The following is a 13,890-nucleotide window of genomic DNA, read 5'->3' on the forward strand; positions in this document are numbered from 1 at the left end:
TCTTTCTATGTGTCTGGCTTTCCGAGGTAGGTGAAAGCTCCGCTACACAGGGGGAAATAAGAGAGTTGAAGGGATTTGCTCAGCGGCTTTGCCTGGGACCTGAGGTGTGTGGATGTCCCTGAAACATGCTGGATTTTAATTTAACGGTAGAAACAGATCTGGTCTGAACGTCAAGAGACTTGGTAATTGGAGAAATTTTATTTGTCTGACTTAACAAATACCACCCCTTGGGCTGGTCGTCAGTTTCCCCTCCCTTGGACGTGAGGCAAAAATGTTTCAAACATCCGAGCCTCTCTAGGAAGTGAGAACTCTGGAACTCTATGTCCAATAGCGCCAGTTCGAAGTTTGCCCCGCCTTCTCCCGTTCTCTAGCAGCGCCGGAAGTGCTAAGTTCTTTTTGGTCGCTCCGCCCTCGGCCCGGAAACACTTTCTTGGGAAGATGGCGGCTGTATCCGTGTTTCAGCCACCGGTCGGAGGCTTTTCTTTTGATAATTGCCGCAGGTGCGTTCATGTCCTCGGGCGCGATCTGGACCGGAGTAGGAGCTGGGTGCCCCGGGTCGGAGCTGGGCCGCGGCCTGAGTCGGGGGCTTGGGGCGGGCGTGGGGATGGTGCTCGCGGGCGTGTGACTCAGGGAATCGGGCCCCGGCGCGGTCAGCTTCTGAGGCCGGCGCGGCCCTCTCCCCTTGCCAGTGTGTAAGGATTTGTCCCTTCTTGTGCCTTTGGGTGTGGGGGGTGGTCACAGCCCGGATCTGTAATTCCTCGCGGATGGTGCTGATGATGGGAGAATCCAGTGAACACACTGGGGTGGAAGCAAACTGGGTTCTCTCCTAAGCACCCACTCTTCGCGCCAGTGGTCTTGTCCTCTGACACTTGATTTCTGTGCCTTCCCTTAGGAATGCCGTCTTGGAAGCTGATTTTGCAAAAAAGGGGTTCAAGCTTCCGAAAGCTCGGAAAACTGGCACTACCATCGCGGGGGTGGTCTATAAGGTAAGCCGAGACAGGCCGACCGTAGCAGTAACTGACCTATTAGCAGCAGTTAGACCACTTGGACTGAAGCTTCCAGCTAGATTTGCCAGTGCAAATGTCAGGGTGCATCATGAAAAACGGCTTTTATTAGGAAATGCTTTAACCAGGAGGTTTTATGTGTTAATAGTTTGTATTTACTCATTTTGAAGTTTTAGACATGAGGACAGTTTGGCTTTTCCTAAGGTACTGTAGGAAGCAGGATGATATAATGGAAAAGCGCAGAATTTGGGATTAATTGGTTTGTCTAGATGTTTAATGCATTGATACTGCTTCCAGTGAACTGCTTGGGCAGTTCAGTCTCCTCTCCCCCCTATTTTGAGACAAGGTCTCATTATATAGCCCCGACTGCCCTGGAACAAACCATGTAGATAATGCTGCTTTAAACTCCCAGAGATTTACCTGCTTCTGCTTCAGGAACGTTGAGATTAAGTGATTAAAGGCATATCACTCTGCCCTCAGCTTTCTTCACAGAGTTAAATCTCTGTGAGATTATCTCCATGAAATGGAGATAAATCTTGAAATAAATTGTAAAGATCATAAAGGCTAGTGATTAATGTTGTTAATGGGTAAAGAGAGACACATTTCAAAAACTAATAGAGGTGACTGTTTCCTTAATTCTCGCTGTATATGTATGTGTGCGTATGCTATGGGACAAGTGAAGTCAGAGAACAACTTGGTGGAGTACATTCTGAACTTCATGTGGGTTCTTGCAATGGAAGTCAGTGTTTTTTACTTGCTGAACAACCTTCCTGACCTAGAGGTGGCTATTTTGTTGGAAAGATTGTGGGTCTTCATTCCATGTTTTTTATTTCAAGTTTAGCTCTGTGATTTGTAAGGAATTTGCTGAATCTGAGCCTTGATTGAAATGGAAATAAGTTTTAACTTCAGGATTTAGCCATTAACATTTATTAAGGATGTACTGAAAATGTAGGATAATAGTTTTGGTAGGAATTTTGATTTGGGATATGGAATTATGGGAGCAGAGAATGGCCAACATTGCTTTTCTTAAATAATGTTTTATATATATAAATTGTTGAAAACTTTTTTTTTCCTCTAAAAATAGGATGGCATAGTTCTTGGAGCAGACACAAGAGCAACTGAAGGGATGGTTGTTGCTGACAAAAACTGTTCAAAAATTCACTTCATATCTCCTAATATTTAGTAAGTATTGATGATTTGAACTACTCTGAGATCTTCTGGCATGTTGGAACTAAAAATGGACCATTACTGCATTCTTTCTGCAACCTGCTTGCTGCCAAGACTGTGTTGTGTTTTCTAACTCTCTTACATGTGTTTCTGGGCTGGGGTGTATGTCAGCTGGTAGAGTGTTTATGTAACATGCAGAGCCCTGGGGTCTATCCTCAGCCACTGCAGAAAATGGGTAGTGGTGGTGAAGCCTGTGATTTGAACACTGGAAAGGTGGAAGCAGGAAGATCAGGAGTTCAAGGTCATCATCCTTGGCTACATAGTGAACTTGAGGCTAATCTAGGGTAAATGAGACTCTGTGTCAAACAGGTAACTTGTCACCTGTACTTCTCATGGTCAGGTCCTCCTGTTGCTTTAGTCTTTTTGAGTTAGTCAAAAGTTCTGCCTCCCATGTGCCTCTTGAATCCATTCCCTCCTGTTTTCTTCTCTGCTGTGACCTTTATTTGGGTTCTTTTTTTCTTGGCTGAATAGTTTTAGCTATACAGTCTTGATTTATTATTTCAGAACTGAGTAAAGAAAAAATGGAAGAGGAAATTATAATATACCATAAAATAACACAGGTACAGTAGGGCATGGGAAGATGGAGAACAAAGCAATGGGTTCCTTTTTCTGTGTCTTAAAACTTGTACCACGAGAGCATGTGTAGGTTAGAGACTGTCTTTCAGAATTTGTCTGCTTCTGGTTTCTTTACTAATGATCACTCTTCTGCCATAATTCTGTAAAGCACAGGGCCAATCGTGCCCCATTCCTCTTTAAAGGCTTTTTGAGAGACATTGTGTTTCTACATTATTTTCTAGGTAAAATTGAAATTCTGGTGTGATATTTGAGACCTTGTACTACAGCTTATGTTCCAGTTTTTTTCTGTCATGTTCTTAGTCCTATTCCTCTTATGTATAAGGTATAAGCTGTTTCTCCTCCGCTTATACTGGTGGCTCTAGTTAAAAACACCCTTCCCTGGGTAAGAGAGCTGTTAAGAGCACTCATTGCTTAATAATAAGGATCAGAGTTTGGATCTCAACACTTACACTTACTTCAGGCTGGTTACAGACAAAGTAAAAACACTTTTCTCCTTTCCACTTTTAGACTCTTTCTGTTCTTCCAAAGCCAGCTCAAAAAACCCCTTGCATTAACACTCAGAATTCATTCATTTCAGGGCTGGTGAGGTGGTGGTTCAGCAGGTGAGGCTGGTTGCCACCAAGACTGACTTGAGTTGGCTTCTCCAGATCCACATAGTGGAAGGGCAGAACCAAATTCTCAAAAATGTTCTCTGACTGCCACAAGCTTACACACACAGAGTAAAGATACACAAAAAGGAACCCATTGCTTTGTTCTCCATCTTCCCATGCCCTACTGTACCTGTGTTATTTTATGATTTTTTTATAATTTTCTCTTCCATTTTTTTCTTTACTCAGTTCTGAAGTAATAAATCAATACTGTCTAATGTCATCATTGAGCTGTAAGACTTTGAACACACTGCCTTCTTTTGTACACTTTGGATGCACTTGTAATTGTACTAAAACATACATTCTGTTTGAGGCAGAGAAGTGGGTTATTTGAAATGTCCCTTTGCACCATAGAGAATTTTTGTTGTTGTTGTTGTTGTTTTTGTTTTTTCGAGACAGGGTTTCTCTGTGTAGCCCTGGCTGTCCTGGAACTCACTCTGTAGACCAGGTTGGCCTCAAACTCAGAAATCCACCTGCCTCTGCCTCCCAAGTGCTGGGATTAAAGGCATGCACCACCACTGCCCGGTGAGAATATATTTTTATATAATGAGTTATGTGTCCTCAATTTTAAGTTTAAGGTTGGTTAGGCAGAAACTGGATTGCAGACTACTCAGAACACCTCTCATGTACTTGAACTTTGTGGAGTTAGCCAAGAGGCGCTGCTTCGAATTGAGCTTTCCGGTAGTTGACTGGCAGTGATACTGCTGTGGTGTTTTTCAGTTGCTGTGGTGCTGGGACAGCTGCAGACACAGACATGACAACCCAGCTTATTTCTTCCAACTTGGAGCTCCACTCTCTGACCACCGGCCGCCTTCCAAGAGTTGTTACAGCTAATCGGATGTTGAAGCAGATGCTTTTCAGGTAAGGTTCCAGGGTGTGGACTTCTGTAGAATCTATTTTCTTCTCTTTCTTTTTTTTTAAACCTTAGATTTTTAGCACGAAGATGCCTGGAAACTAAGAAAAAAATATTCAGAAGAACATATCTTGTTCTAGAAATCTATTAGAAAGCTATTTTTAATCTTTTAAAGTATTTGATAATGAAATGGATTGTATGATCTGATGTATCATATGGTGATGATTTGCCCTAAGTTGTGGTCAGTGTAGTAATTTATTGAAGCATAGAGATATTACCGGATAAAACCACTTTTGCTTACAGTAAAACTGTTTGAATTGTCTTGTAAATCCTACTCATTTCCCCACCATTAAAACACAACTGGTTTTTATTTTTGTTTGTTCGTTTTTGTTTTTCAAGACAGGGTTTCTCTGTGTAGCTTGACTGGCATGGAATTATCACTGTAGACCAGGCTGGCCTCAAACTTTCAGAGATCTACCTGCCTCTGCCTCCTCCCAAGTGCTGGGATTAAAGGTCACTACTGCCTAGCTAACACAACTGTTTCTTTTCTCTTTCCCTTTTTAGCAGCAAAGTAACAATACAGTGAAAAATGACTTGTCACGTATTAGTGGGTACAGTGGATAAAATAATATTGATTTTTACCCAGCCTGCTTCTCTCACTTGGCTTTGCAGACCCTTGCTAAAATCAAGTGTTCTATGCACTGTTTCATGTTTTCCTTTAACTCTTGAGTTAAGGGCTGTGACTGTGTCCTGTTTAAAATAAGCACATGCAGGCAGTGGTGCTGCACACCATGTATATGTGTATGTAAATGTATATACACATGAATATATAACATATACATGTATGCATACATAAATATATAAGCGGGTTTCTGAACTTCATTCTGTGCTAACTCCCACACATAGTTTATATGAGTTTTGTTTTTTCCCCATTAATAATCACTATTACTACTTTATGTTTGTAGAGGTTTTGATGTTTTAAAATCTTAAGTTGGTTTTCTCATATGTTCTACATAAGTGGGAAGCTGTATTTTTCTAGTTTGCTTTTCTGTTGCTGTGATAAATATCCTTACTGAAAACAACTTGGAAAGGGAAGGGTTTACTTCATCTTACAGGTTACAATCCATCTTCTAGGAGAACCAAGGCAAGAATTCAGGTCAAGAGCCTGAAACCGAAACCACAGAGGAACACTGCTTACTTACAGGCTTGCTCTCACTGACTTTCTTAGCTAGATTTTTTTCCCCCATACAGGATTTCTCTTTGTAGCCCTGGCTGTCCTGGAACTTGCTCTTGTAGACCAAGGTGGCCTTAAATTCAGAGGTCCACCTGCCTCTGTCTCCTAGGTGCTGGGATTAAAGGTATATGCCATCATCGCCCAGCTAGATTTTTTTTTTATATAGTTCAGAACCACATACCTAGGAATAGTACTGCCAGTAGTCGGCTGGGCCCTCTTCCATAAGTAGTAATCAAGAAAAGTGCCCTTAGGCCAATCTAGCAGAGGCAGTTCTTCAGTTGAGGTTCCCTCTTCCCATGCGTTTGGACCTCCAAGATCAGCCCTCAAGTCTGTTACAGTGGAAATAGTGCCTGATTTTCTTTCTGGGACCTGCCTTACCCTTGGCATTCCCTTCCTTTCCTTTTGTGAGGAGTGAGCATCAGACACCTGCCCCTATGAATGTCATGAGCTCATTGGCCTAAAGAGGTTTATATAGGTCACGTGGCATTTAAAACAAAATAGTGCCAATAATTATAAATTGGGAGATTTAAAATAAGAATACAAATTTCTGTCCTTTTTTAAAAATTAGAATGAAGGTAGAATAATGTGGCAGTTACTTTTAGGGATTTTATGGTCAGTGTTACCTTTGACGTTGGAGTGTATTTGTCATAGCCTTTGCTTTGCTGTGATGTCCTCTGGCTTTCCTGAGAGTTTGAGGTCCTTGTAGGATAGCTCTGCATTCTCAGTGGTGTCTGCTGGGAGGTTAGTGACTTAGTTCTCACTTTACAGATGAGAGAGTCTAAGCTAGAGCCATGATCTCCCCTCTGATGCTCAGCCTTTTGTATATGAAGCCATAGTGCTAACACAGAGGAGTTATTACTACCAGTTATAGCATGAGACCAACCGATCATTTATGACACTGATTTTAAAAATTATAGATATTGATTTTAAATATAAAGCTCCCCCTGGTGGATCTTATGGCCTATTACATACAAACAATTTTTTTACATTTGTTTTTAAGGAATTTAGCAATTTAGCAAATATTTAATCTTTTCTAATATGGCTTAAGAACTCTGCAGCTGCTCTTTTTTTTCTCTTCAGTGCTTCATTTTTATTAGTACACTTTGTAAAGATTATTTATTTACTTATTTTGTAAGACAGGGTCTCACTGTATCTGTAGTTGACCTGGAACCTGCTGTATAGATCAGGCTGGCCTTGAACTTACAGAGATCTATTGCCTCTGCCTCTCAAGTGCTGACATTAAAGGGTTTGTATTACCATTCCTGGCCAGAGTTAAATTTTATCTAATGTTTTGAGAAAAATTTTAAAATTTAAAAATTTAAACCAAGATAATATTGTCCTTCACATCTGGAGACATCTGGGGTGAATTGCATAGAGTGAGAGTGGTCTGGGGAAGGCTTGGCATTTGACTGTAGTGCTTTGGGTCAAGATCTGCCAGCTGTGACTTTGTTGGATCATGCTCTTTTGTTCTACAGATTTTTGTGTTTGCAAGTGCATACACACACACACGCACACACACACACACACTTGGACAGAGGCAAAGGAGAGCACTGGATCCCTGGAGCTGGAGTTACAGGCAGTTTTGAGTCACTTAGTTCAGGTAAACACTCCTAACTTAAGACATTTCTCCAACCCTGTTTTATACTTCTTAAGTATAGTTCCTTGGAAAATGCCAGTGATAGTTTTTGTCTCATTGACTTATGAGGGAGAAAGGGATAAAAAAGAGCTGATTAGCTAGCTTAGCAGAGAAAGACACCCGCTGCCTAGTTTAATCGTCTGAATTTCACAGTCCCAGACCCCACATGCTGGAGGAGAGAACAAACTTGTGTGAGTTGCCTACTGACCTCCACATGTGCGGTATGGGGCTTACACATCCACATGGACATTCACAACACAGTAAGTGTGTGAGTGTAATAATTTGAAAAGTAAAAAGCAAGGCTGATGATGGTATTTATAATGGGACCTAAACAGTTTTTATTTGACTTTTTTTCAGACCTTTTACGCCTTACCTACAGCTTCATGTGTATGCATTACAGAAATGGCATGCTAGGACATTTACTGCTTTGTAGCTTTCCCTGTGTACAGTGCTGTATTGGTTAGTAGAGAGCTCAGACTCCAGCCCAGAGAAGAGTTCTAGAGACATAGCACCACAGGACATAAGAGAATAATACTTAAGCAAATGAATACCTGTTAGAAGTGAAGGCTGAATTTTAGTAAATTCTCAAAGAGATCTGAGCCACAAATTTTTAAGTACCAACTATCAATAATGTTATGTTAATTATATTAATTATATAGTATGGAAGTGTATATATTATTGTAGTGTTGTCAGTCTCATGCTACATTAATCAGCTTTTGAATGTTAATGATGTGGCCCATTTGAAGATGTTTTCACGCCGGGCAGTGGTGGCACATGCCTTTAATCCCAGCACTTGGGAGGCAGAGGCAGGCGGATTTCTGAGTTCGAGGCCAGCCTGGTCTACAGAGTGAGTTCCAGGACAGCCAGGGCTACACAGAGAAACCCTGTCTCGAAAACCCAAAAAAGAAGATATTTTCACAAATATTTGGGTGGATGTACAATTCCTCAGGCTGTATTTTAGAATAAATTCCTTAGCCCCGCAAAATTCTGTTATTCATAAAGGCAGATTTAGCATTTGATACACACTGTCAAAACCAGAAGATCATACCACAATTACTAGTATACAAGAAAAGGTGTGGTTTTTAGTGATCATGTCATATTCTGTTGTATCTAACACTTCATTTAGCTATTTCTCCATCTTCTTTTACATCACTAACAGTGATGTGATAAATATATTCCTGTATATTTCTTTCTCTGACTGTATTCTTGGGCTGGAGTCCTATAAGTAGGCTTTTGGATCAGGGCTTTTGTGTTGTTGTTTTAGTACTGGAGTTCCAACCCAGGCCTTGCATGTGCTGGGCAAATGCTCTACCATTGAACTTTACTCCTAGCCCTCTGTCTGATTCAGATTTTAAGGATGCCAGTCATTTGTCTAAAAGTTTTAGAGTTTTTTGAAGGCATGCAACAGGTATTATAGTCTGGAAGGGAACTAACTTTATTTAGATGCCCTCCTCATCAGGCAGATGAGGCAGATAGATGACTCAGCATTGGTGGGGGCATGCATCCAGCCTTTCTGACTTGTTTGTGCAGTGTCTTAGGCTCCAGTCTTAACTGTGCTGCTAACAAGCCTTGGACCAGATGTTTCCACAGTTAGGACCTCTGTTCCCTCTAAAGCTGCAACTTGTAAAATAAATAAATACATAAATAAATACATAAATAAATAAATAAATAAATAAGGATTCTTTTAAATTTGTTTTTGGTTTTGTGTGTGTCAGTGGGTAAGTATGTATGTTCAGGTACAAACACCCTTTGAGGCCTGTCTGGAGCCAGAGTTACAGGCAGTGGTGAGCCTCTTGATGTGGCTGTTGATAGCTAAACTTGGTTCCCTGCAAGAGCAGTACATATATTAATTCACCAATTTAAAAATACTTTAAATTGCTATTATTTGAGGGGCGGTGAGTGGTGGTGTACACATGGAGGAGATCAGAGGACAACAGAAGAGTTAGTTTTCCACTCCCACCATGTAGGTCTTGGGGACTGGACCTCAAATCATTGGGCTTGGCAGCAAGCACCTTTATCTGCTGAGGTGTCTCTGGCTTCTCATCATGCTGCTCCTAAAATTCTTTCCTGTCCTTGAATTTTTCACTTTAAAAATGGGAGATTATCAGCAGTTTGGTGTCTGGACTTCACAGTTGTGCTTCTGTATGTCATGTAGCTCTTCTCAGTAGGAATGATGGCTTTGCTCCTTTATCTGTGTTTTAGTGTATGGCAAGTTCAGCATGTATTGGTTTCAGCTTGCTTTTTAAAGAGCTAAAGGTTTAGAGTGGAAAACTTTAAATCCAGCCATGTTCATAAAGTACAGCAGTTGTCTTGGTGGCAAAACTTCCAGGCCATTCCAGGAAAAGGGAGCTATAGAAATGACCACCAACTAGTTAAAGAGTTCAGCAACTGTCCAAGACTTGAGTGCGTAGTTACATGGAGGGAATGTGGGTGGAAACAGGTTTTCTTTGTGTTCCTGAACAACTATAGTCTTTATTCTGTGGGTCACCAGCAGCTTCATAGGTCATGACGGAGCTCTGCATGTCTCTGAAGGACAACACAGCAGCTTCCCATTTTACATCTGTGATTATAATGTGGTGGGTTTATTCAGAGGGAAAGGGTGTTGTAACATGAACCATTGTGTGTTGAGACTGCTTGTTAGAACAGCTGAATGGCTTGAATTTCACAGCTCCTCAATGTTAACTACCTTGGTAGCTTATTATCTAGTGCTGATAGTCTTTGGAGTAACAAGTTCTCTGTGTCTCTTAAGTTTTTTGTTTTGTGTTTCTTTTTGTTTTGTTTTGTTTCTATTTTTTCTCCTTTTTTATTAAAATGGGAGTGATAGTGCTTTTAAAAAGATGGCTGTGTGTTTTATCTGAAACGAGTCGTGTGATACACTGCACACAGTTTACAGTAGTTAATTGTAGATGTTCAACTGATTTTAGTTCCATGCCTGGTTCCTATGCAGGCAATAACTCCTTAATGAAACAAGTAAGAAAAACTCTTGTCTGACTTCTGCAGCTTTTTACATGAGCTACAGTGACTCAGGATTCAATTCTTTCTTTGTGTCTATTCTGGTCACCAGGTATCAAGGTTACATTGGTGCAGCCCTGGTGTTGGGGGGAGTAGATGTTACTGGACCTCATCTCTACAGCATCTATCCTCATGGATCAACTGATAAATTGCCTTATGTCACCATGGGTGAGTGTTATGTTTTTCTTGTTTTAGACTCAAAAACAAATTGTTGTTTAGGGAGGCAAAAGTGCATTCCTGTGATGTTACTTAATTACTGTTTATCCAGTGCCTACCATGGGTTGTTAACTTGGGAGGTGATGTAAAAAAGAATTTTTTGGGGGTGTGTGTGTTTCGAGACAGGGTTTCTCTGTGTAGCCCTGGCTGTCCTGGAACTCATTTTGTAGACCAGGCTGGCCACCTGCCTCTGCTTCCTGAATGCTGAGATTAAAGGACTGTGCCACTGTGCCTAGCTTTAGAAAAAGATTCTTTATATAATTGGATAAAGAATTTAGTGAGCAAATTTAGATAAAGACTCTTGGTTGTAAGGATTTATTTACTAGATACCCACAGACAATAAACAACTATAAAACTATGTTAGTAGCAATGTTAGGAAGTGAAAAATACTCAGATAAAGGCTACTAGTGTAGGTAATACTGTGCTGTGGTCACATCCGGTGTTACTTTGGAGAAACCAGGTCAAGGGTATGTGGGAACTCTACGTTACTTCTTCTACCTTTATAAGAGTTTGCAGTGATCTAAACCCAACAGGCTATGAATATCGTAAGAGGATTTGGGAGCTGTGGGCAGGCAGCAAGCAGTGAGCTTGGGCAGGAGCTGGGAAAAGGTGATAGTGGAGTATACGGAGCCCAGTGTGTATAAGCAGGTGGAAAGACTGAGTGGAAGCTGCACCTTTCAACATGCTGAAACTGATAGAAAGTCTATTTTAACTTCTTTTTACATGTATTTATTGTGGGCAGGCACACATGTGCCACACGTGTGGTCAGTACTCTTTTATGTGGGTTCTGGGGATCACACTAAGGTCACCCAACCTTGTGGCAAGTGCTTTTACCTGCTGAGCCATCCTACTAGCCCACGAGGCCCTTAGCTGAAGCTAGAATGACAGAGTCCCTTTTATGGGACTGGAGAACCTTACTTTCCTACCTGGAAAGTGTCAAGTGATACCAGGCTGTTGTGAGTGGCACAGTACACAGGGGAACCTGCGTCAGTGCCTGGCCTACTCACAGTTGCAGTGTTTTTGGGTCGGGCTTTTGTGTTTGTGGCTTAGCTCCAACTGCTAGATAAGAACACTGGGTTCGTTTGTTTGCTTGTTTGTTTGTTTGTTTTTGTTTTTATTTTAAAAAATTTTGAAAGTGATAAAATTTTCCTTAGACAAATTGGCGTTTTCAAATGAAAGTTTATATTAAATTTCTGAATCAAATTATGTAAGTCTAGTTGTCTTTGGTTGCTGTTTTTCTTGCTATTTGCTGTCTACCTTTCTACCTTGGCTGTGGAGCTAGGAAGATGATCTCTGTGGATAGTTGGAAGTTACCAGTTGGAGACTCTGTTGTTCCATTTTGTAGTCTATCCCTGTATAAGGCACTTTACAGTAGCTGTTTCCTCTGTGCTAGGAAACCAACCTTACACCATGAGCGGATCTTTGTAATTAATGTCTTTGTTTCAGATGGGATTTCATTTAGCTCAGGATGGCCTCAAATTCTTTATGGCCTTAAGCTCCTGTTCTTCCTGTCTCCACCTCCCAAGTGTTGGAAGTGTAGGTGTGCATGACCATGCTTTCATATATAGATGGGTCTTTATAATTATCTTAAAATGAGGAAGTATAATTTTAAAATTGTTCTAAAGTGATTTATTACAATTTTTTTTTCTATTGAAGTGCTTTTATTTCTTTCCTTCTAATTCCTTGAAGAGTTGTAAAGGGAGAATTTTATTATGTTTTTTGGTGGTACCAGAGTTTGAACATTGAGCCTCAAGTGTGCTTGTGAGTGCTTTATCACTGAGTGAGGTACCAAGCGTCAGCCTTCTTCTTATTTTGAGGCATCATCTTATCTTACAAAGTTGTTTGGTCTGGCTTTGAATTCACTTTGTAGCCTAGACTGGCCTTGAACTTGTGATTCTGCTGCCTCAGTATTTTGAGTAGCTAGGTATATTAAAAACTATGCCATCAAACTCAGCTTCATCTTTTCTCTTAAAGTGGCTTGAGGCTTGAGACAGGGTCTCTGCATAGCTCTGGCTGTTCTGGAATTCACTGTGCAGACAAGGCTGGCCTTGAACTTCAAGAGATTGGCCTTTGGAATGCTGGGATTGAAGGCCTGTGCCACCATACCAGGCTTGGTTTCATTATTTTTTATTTGAAAGGTTTCGAACTTGAGAAAAATAACAGTGCACAGGGAAGCCATATTTTACTCAACTGTCAGTATACTCCTGTGTGGGCAGGGTCTTATTGTCTCTATATGCTCTTACCCTATCCTTCAAGATGCTCTTTTCCAACAGCCTGATACAAACCACCAGTTTCAGGACATTTCACTTGTTTTTGTTGTTTTGAGACAGGATTTCACTGTAGCCCTGGCTGTCCTGGAACTCAATCTGTAGATCAGGCTGGCCACAGACTCAAGAAATACATTTGCCTCTGCCTCCTTGGTGCTGAGATTAAAGGTGAATGCTACTACTGCCTGGTGGGACATTTAACATGGATACCAAGCATTTTTAAAATGGGAAATAAGACTATGCTTCTCTTGCATTTGAACTATAGTGGTTTACCACATGCTGACTTTAGAAAAAGTTGTTTTGAAGTAAGCAGTCAAGTGCTTATTTTGCTTGTGCTTTGTCCTGGCTTGCCATGGTCTTAGGCTGTTATGAACTTAATTGAGTTCAGAGCAACAGGTCCATAACTGAATTTGTAGAATATTTCTTCTCTCTCTGTCACTCACTCACACGTACACACGCACTTACACACTCATACAAGCTTTGCGATAGGTTCTTGCTCACTCTGTAACCCTGGTTGATCTGGAACTTGCTTTATAGACCAAATTGGCCTTAACCTCACAGTGATCCACCTAACTCTCCTGTCTGAGTACTGAGATTAAAGGTGTTTACCACCATGCCTAGCTTGTAAGATATTTCTTCTTTAGCCCACTTACTCTACACTGTCTGTTTTTGATGTCCTAAAGGACTGAATTAAGACTAACGTCTGATTTAATAATGCAAGTAGGTTGTTAACTTTGGGTGTTGTTTATTCATCTGCCCATTTGTTCCTCAACTGTTTGTTTAGATTTTTATTTTATTGTTTTAGGCAGGGTCTTTATGTAGCCCCAGCTCTCCTACAGCTTACTATGTAGACCAGGATGGCTCAAACTTATAGATCCTCAGCCTCCCATGTGCTAGGATTAAAGGTGTACGCCCATTCTTGTCAGTTCCTCAACTATTTTATTGAGTGAGATTTGTAAGAGGTTTTTTTTTTTTTTTTTACCTTCAAGACAGGCATAGTCTTTGCAGAGAGGTATATAGTAGGTGTCTGCAAAGGCTGGGTACGAAGGCCAGTAGGATCCATGGGAGAAAGGGTCACTTCTAAACTGCCGCAAAGCAGGGAAAGTTTACCTGAGTCTTAAAAGGAGTCTTGTCATTCATTTGCCAGATACTCATTTGGCAGCAGCAGTGTTAGGCACTGGGCTTGGTGCTGAGAACAGTGCTCAGCACAGTGCTACC

General features: G+C 41.0%; 1 protein-coding gene across 1 annotated transcript in view; it reads left to right on the plus strand.

The window, feature by feature from the left end:
• The first annotated feature begins 413 nt into the window (after positions 1 to 413).
• The window catches only part of Psmb7 (proteasome subunit beta 7), a 57,652-nt gene continuing 44,175 nt past the window's right edge, over positions 414 to 13,890 (plus strand). The window contains exons 1-5 of the mRNA XM_028754665.1: positions 414 to 500; positions 893 to 986; positions 2,089 to 2,186; positions 4,175 to 4,315; positions 10,242 to 10,357. Coding sequence (XP_028610498.1) covers positions 439 to 500; positions 893 to 986; positions 2,089 to 2,186; positions 4,175 to 4,315; positions 10,242 to 10,357 — 511 coding nt within the window. The 5' untranslated portion in view covers positions 414 to 438. The remainder of the gene's footprint in view (positions 501 to 892; positions 987 to 2,088; positions 2,187 to 4,174; positions 4,316 to 10,241; positions 10,358 to 13,890) is intronic.

This window comes from Grammomys surdaster, unplaced genomic scaffold, assembly GCF_004785775.1.
Source record: "Grammomys surdaster isolate TR1022 unplaced genomic scaffold, NIH_TR_1.0 126035, whole genome shotgun sequence".
Classification (NCBI taxonomy): domain Eukaryota; kingdom Metazoa; phylum Chordata; class Mammalia; order Rodentia; family Muridae; genus Grammomys; species Grammomys surdaster.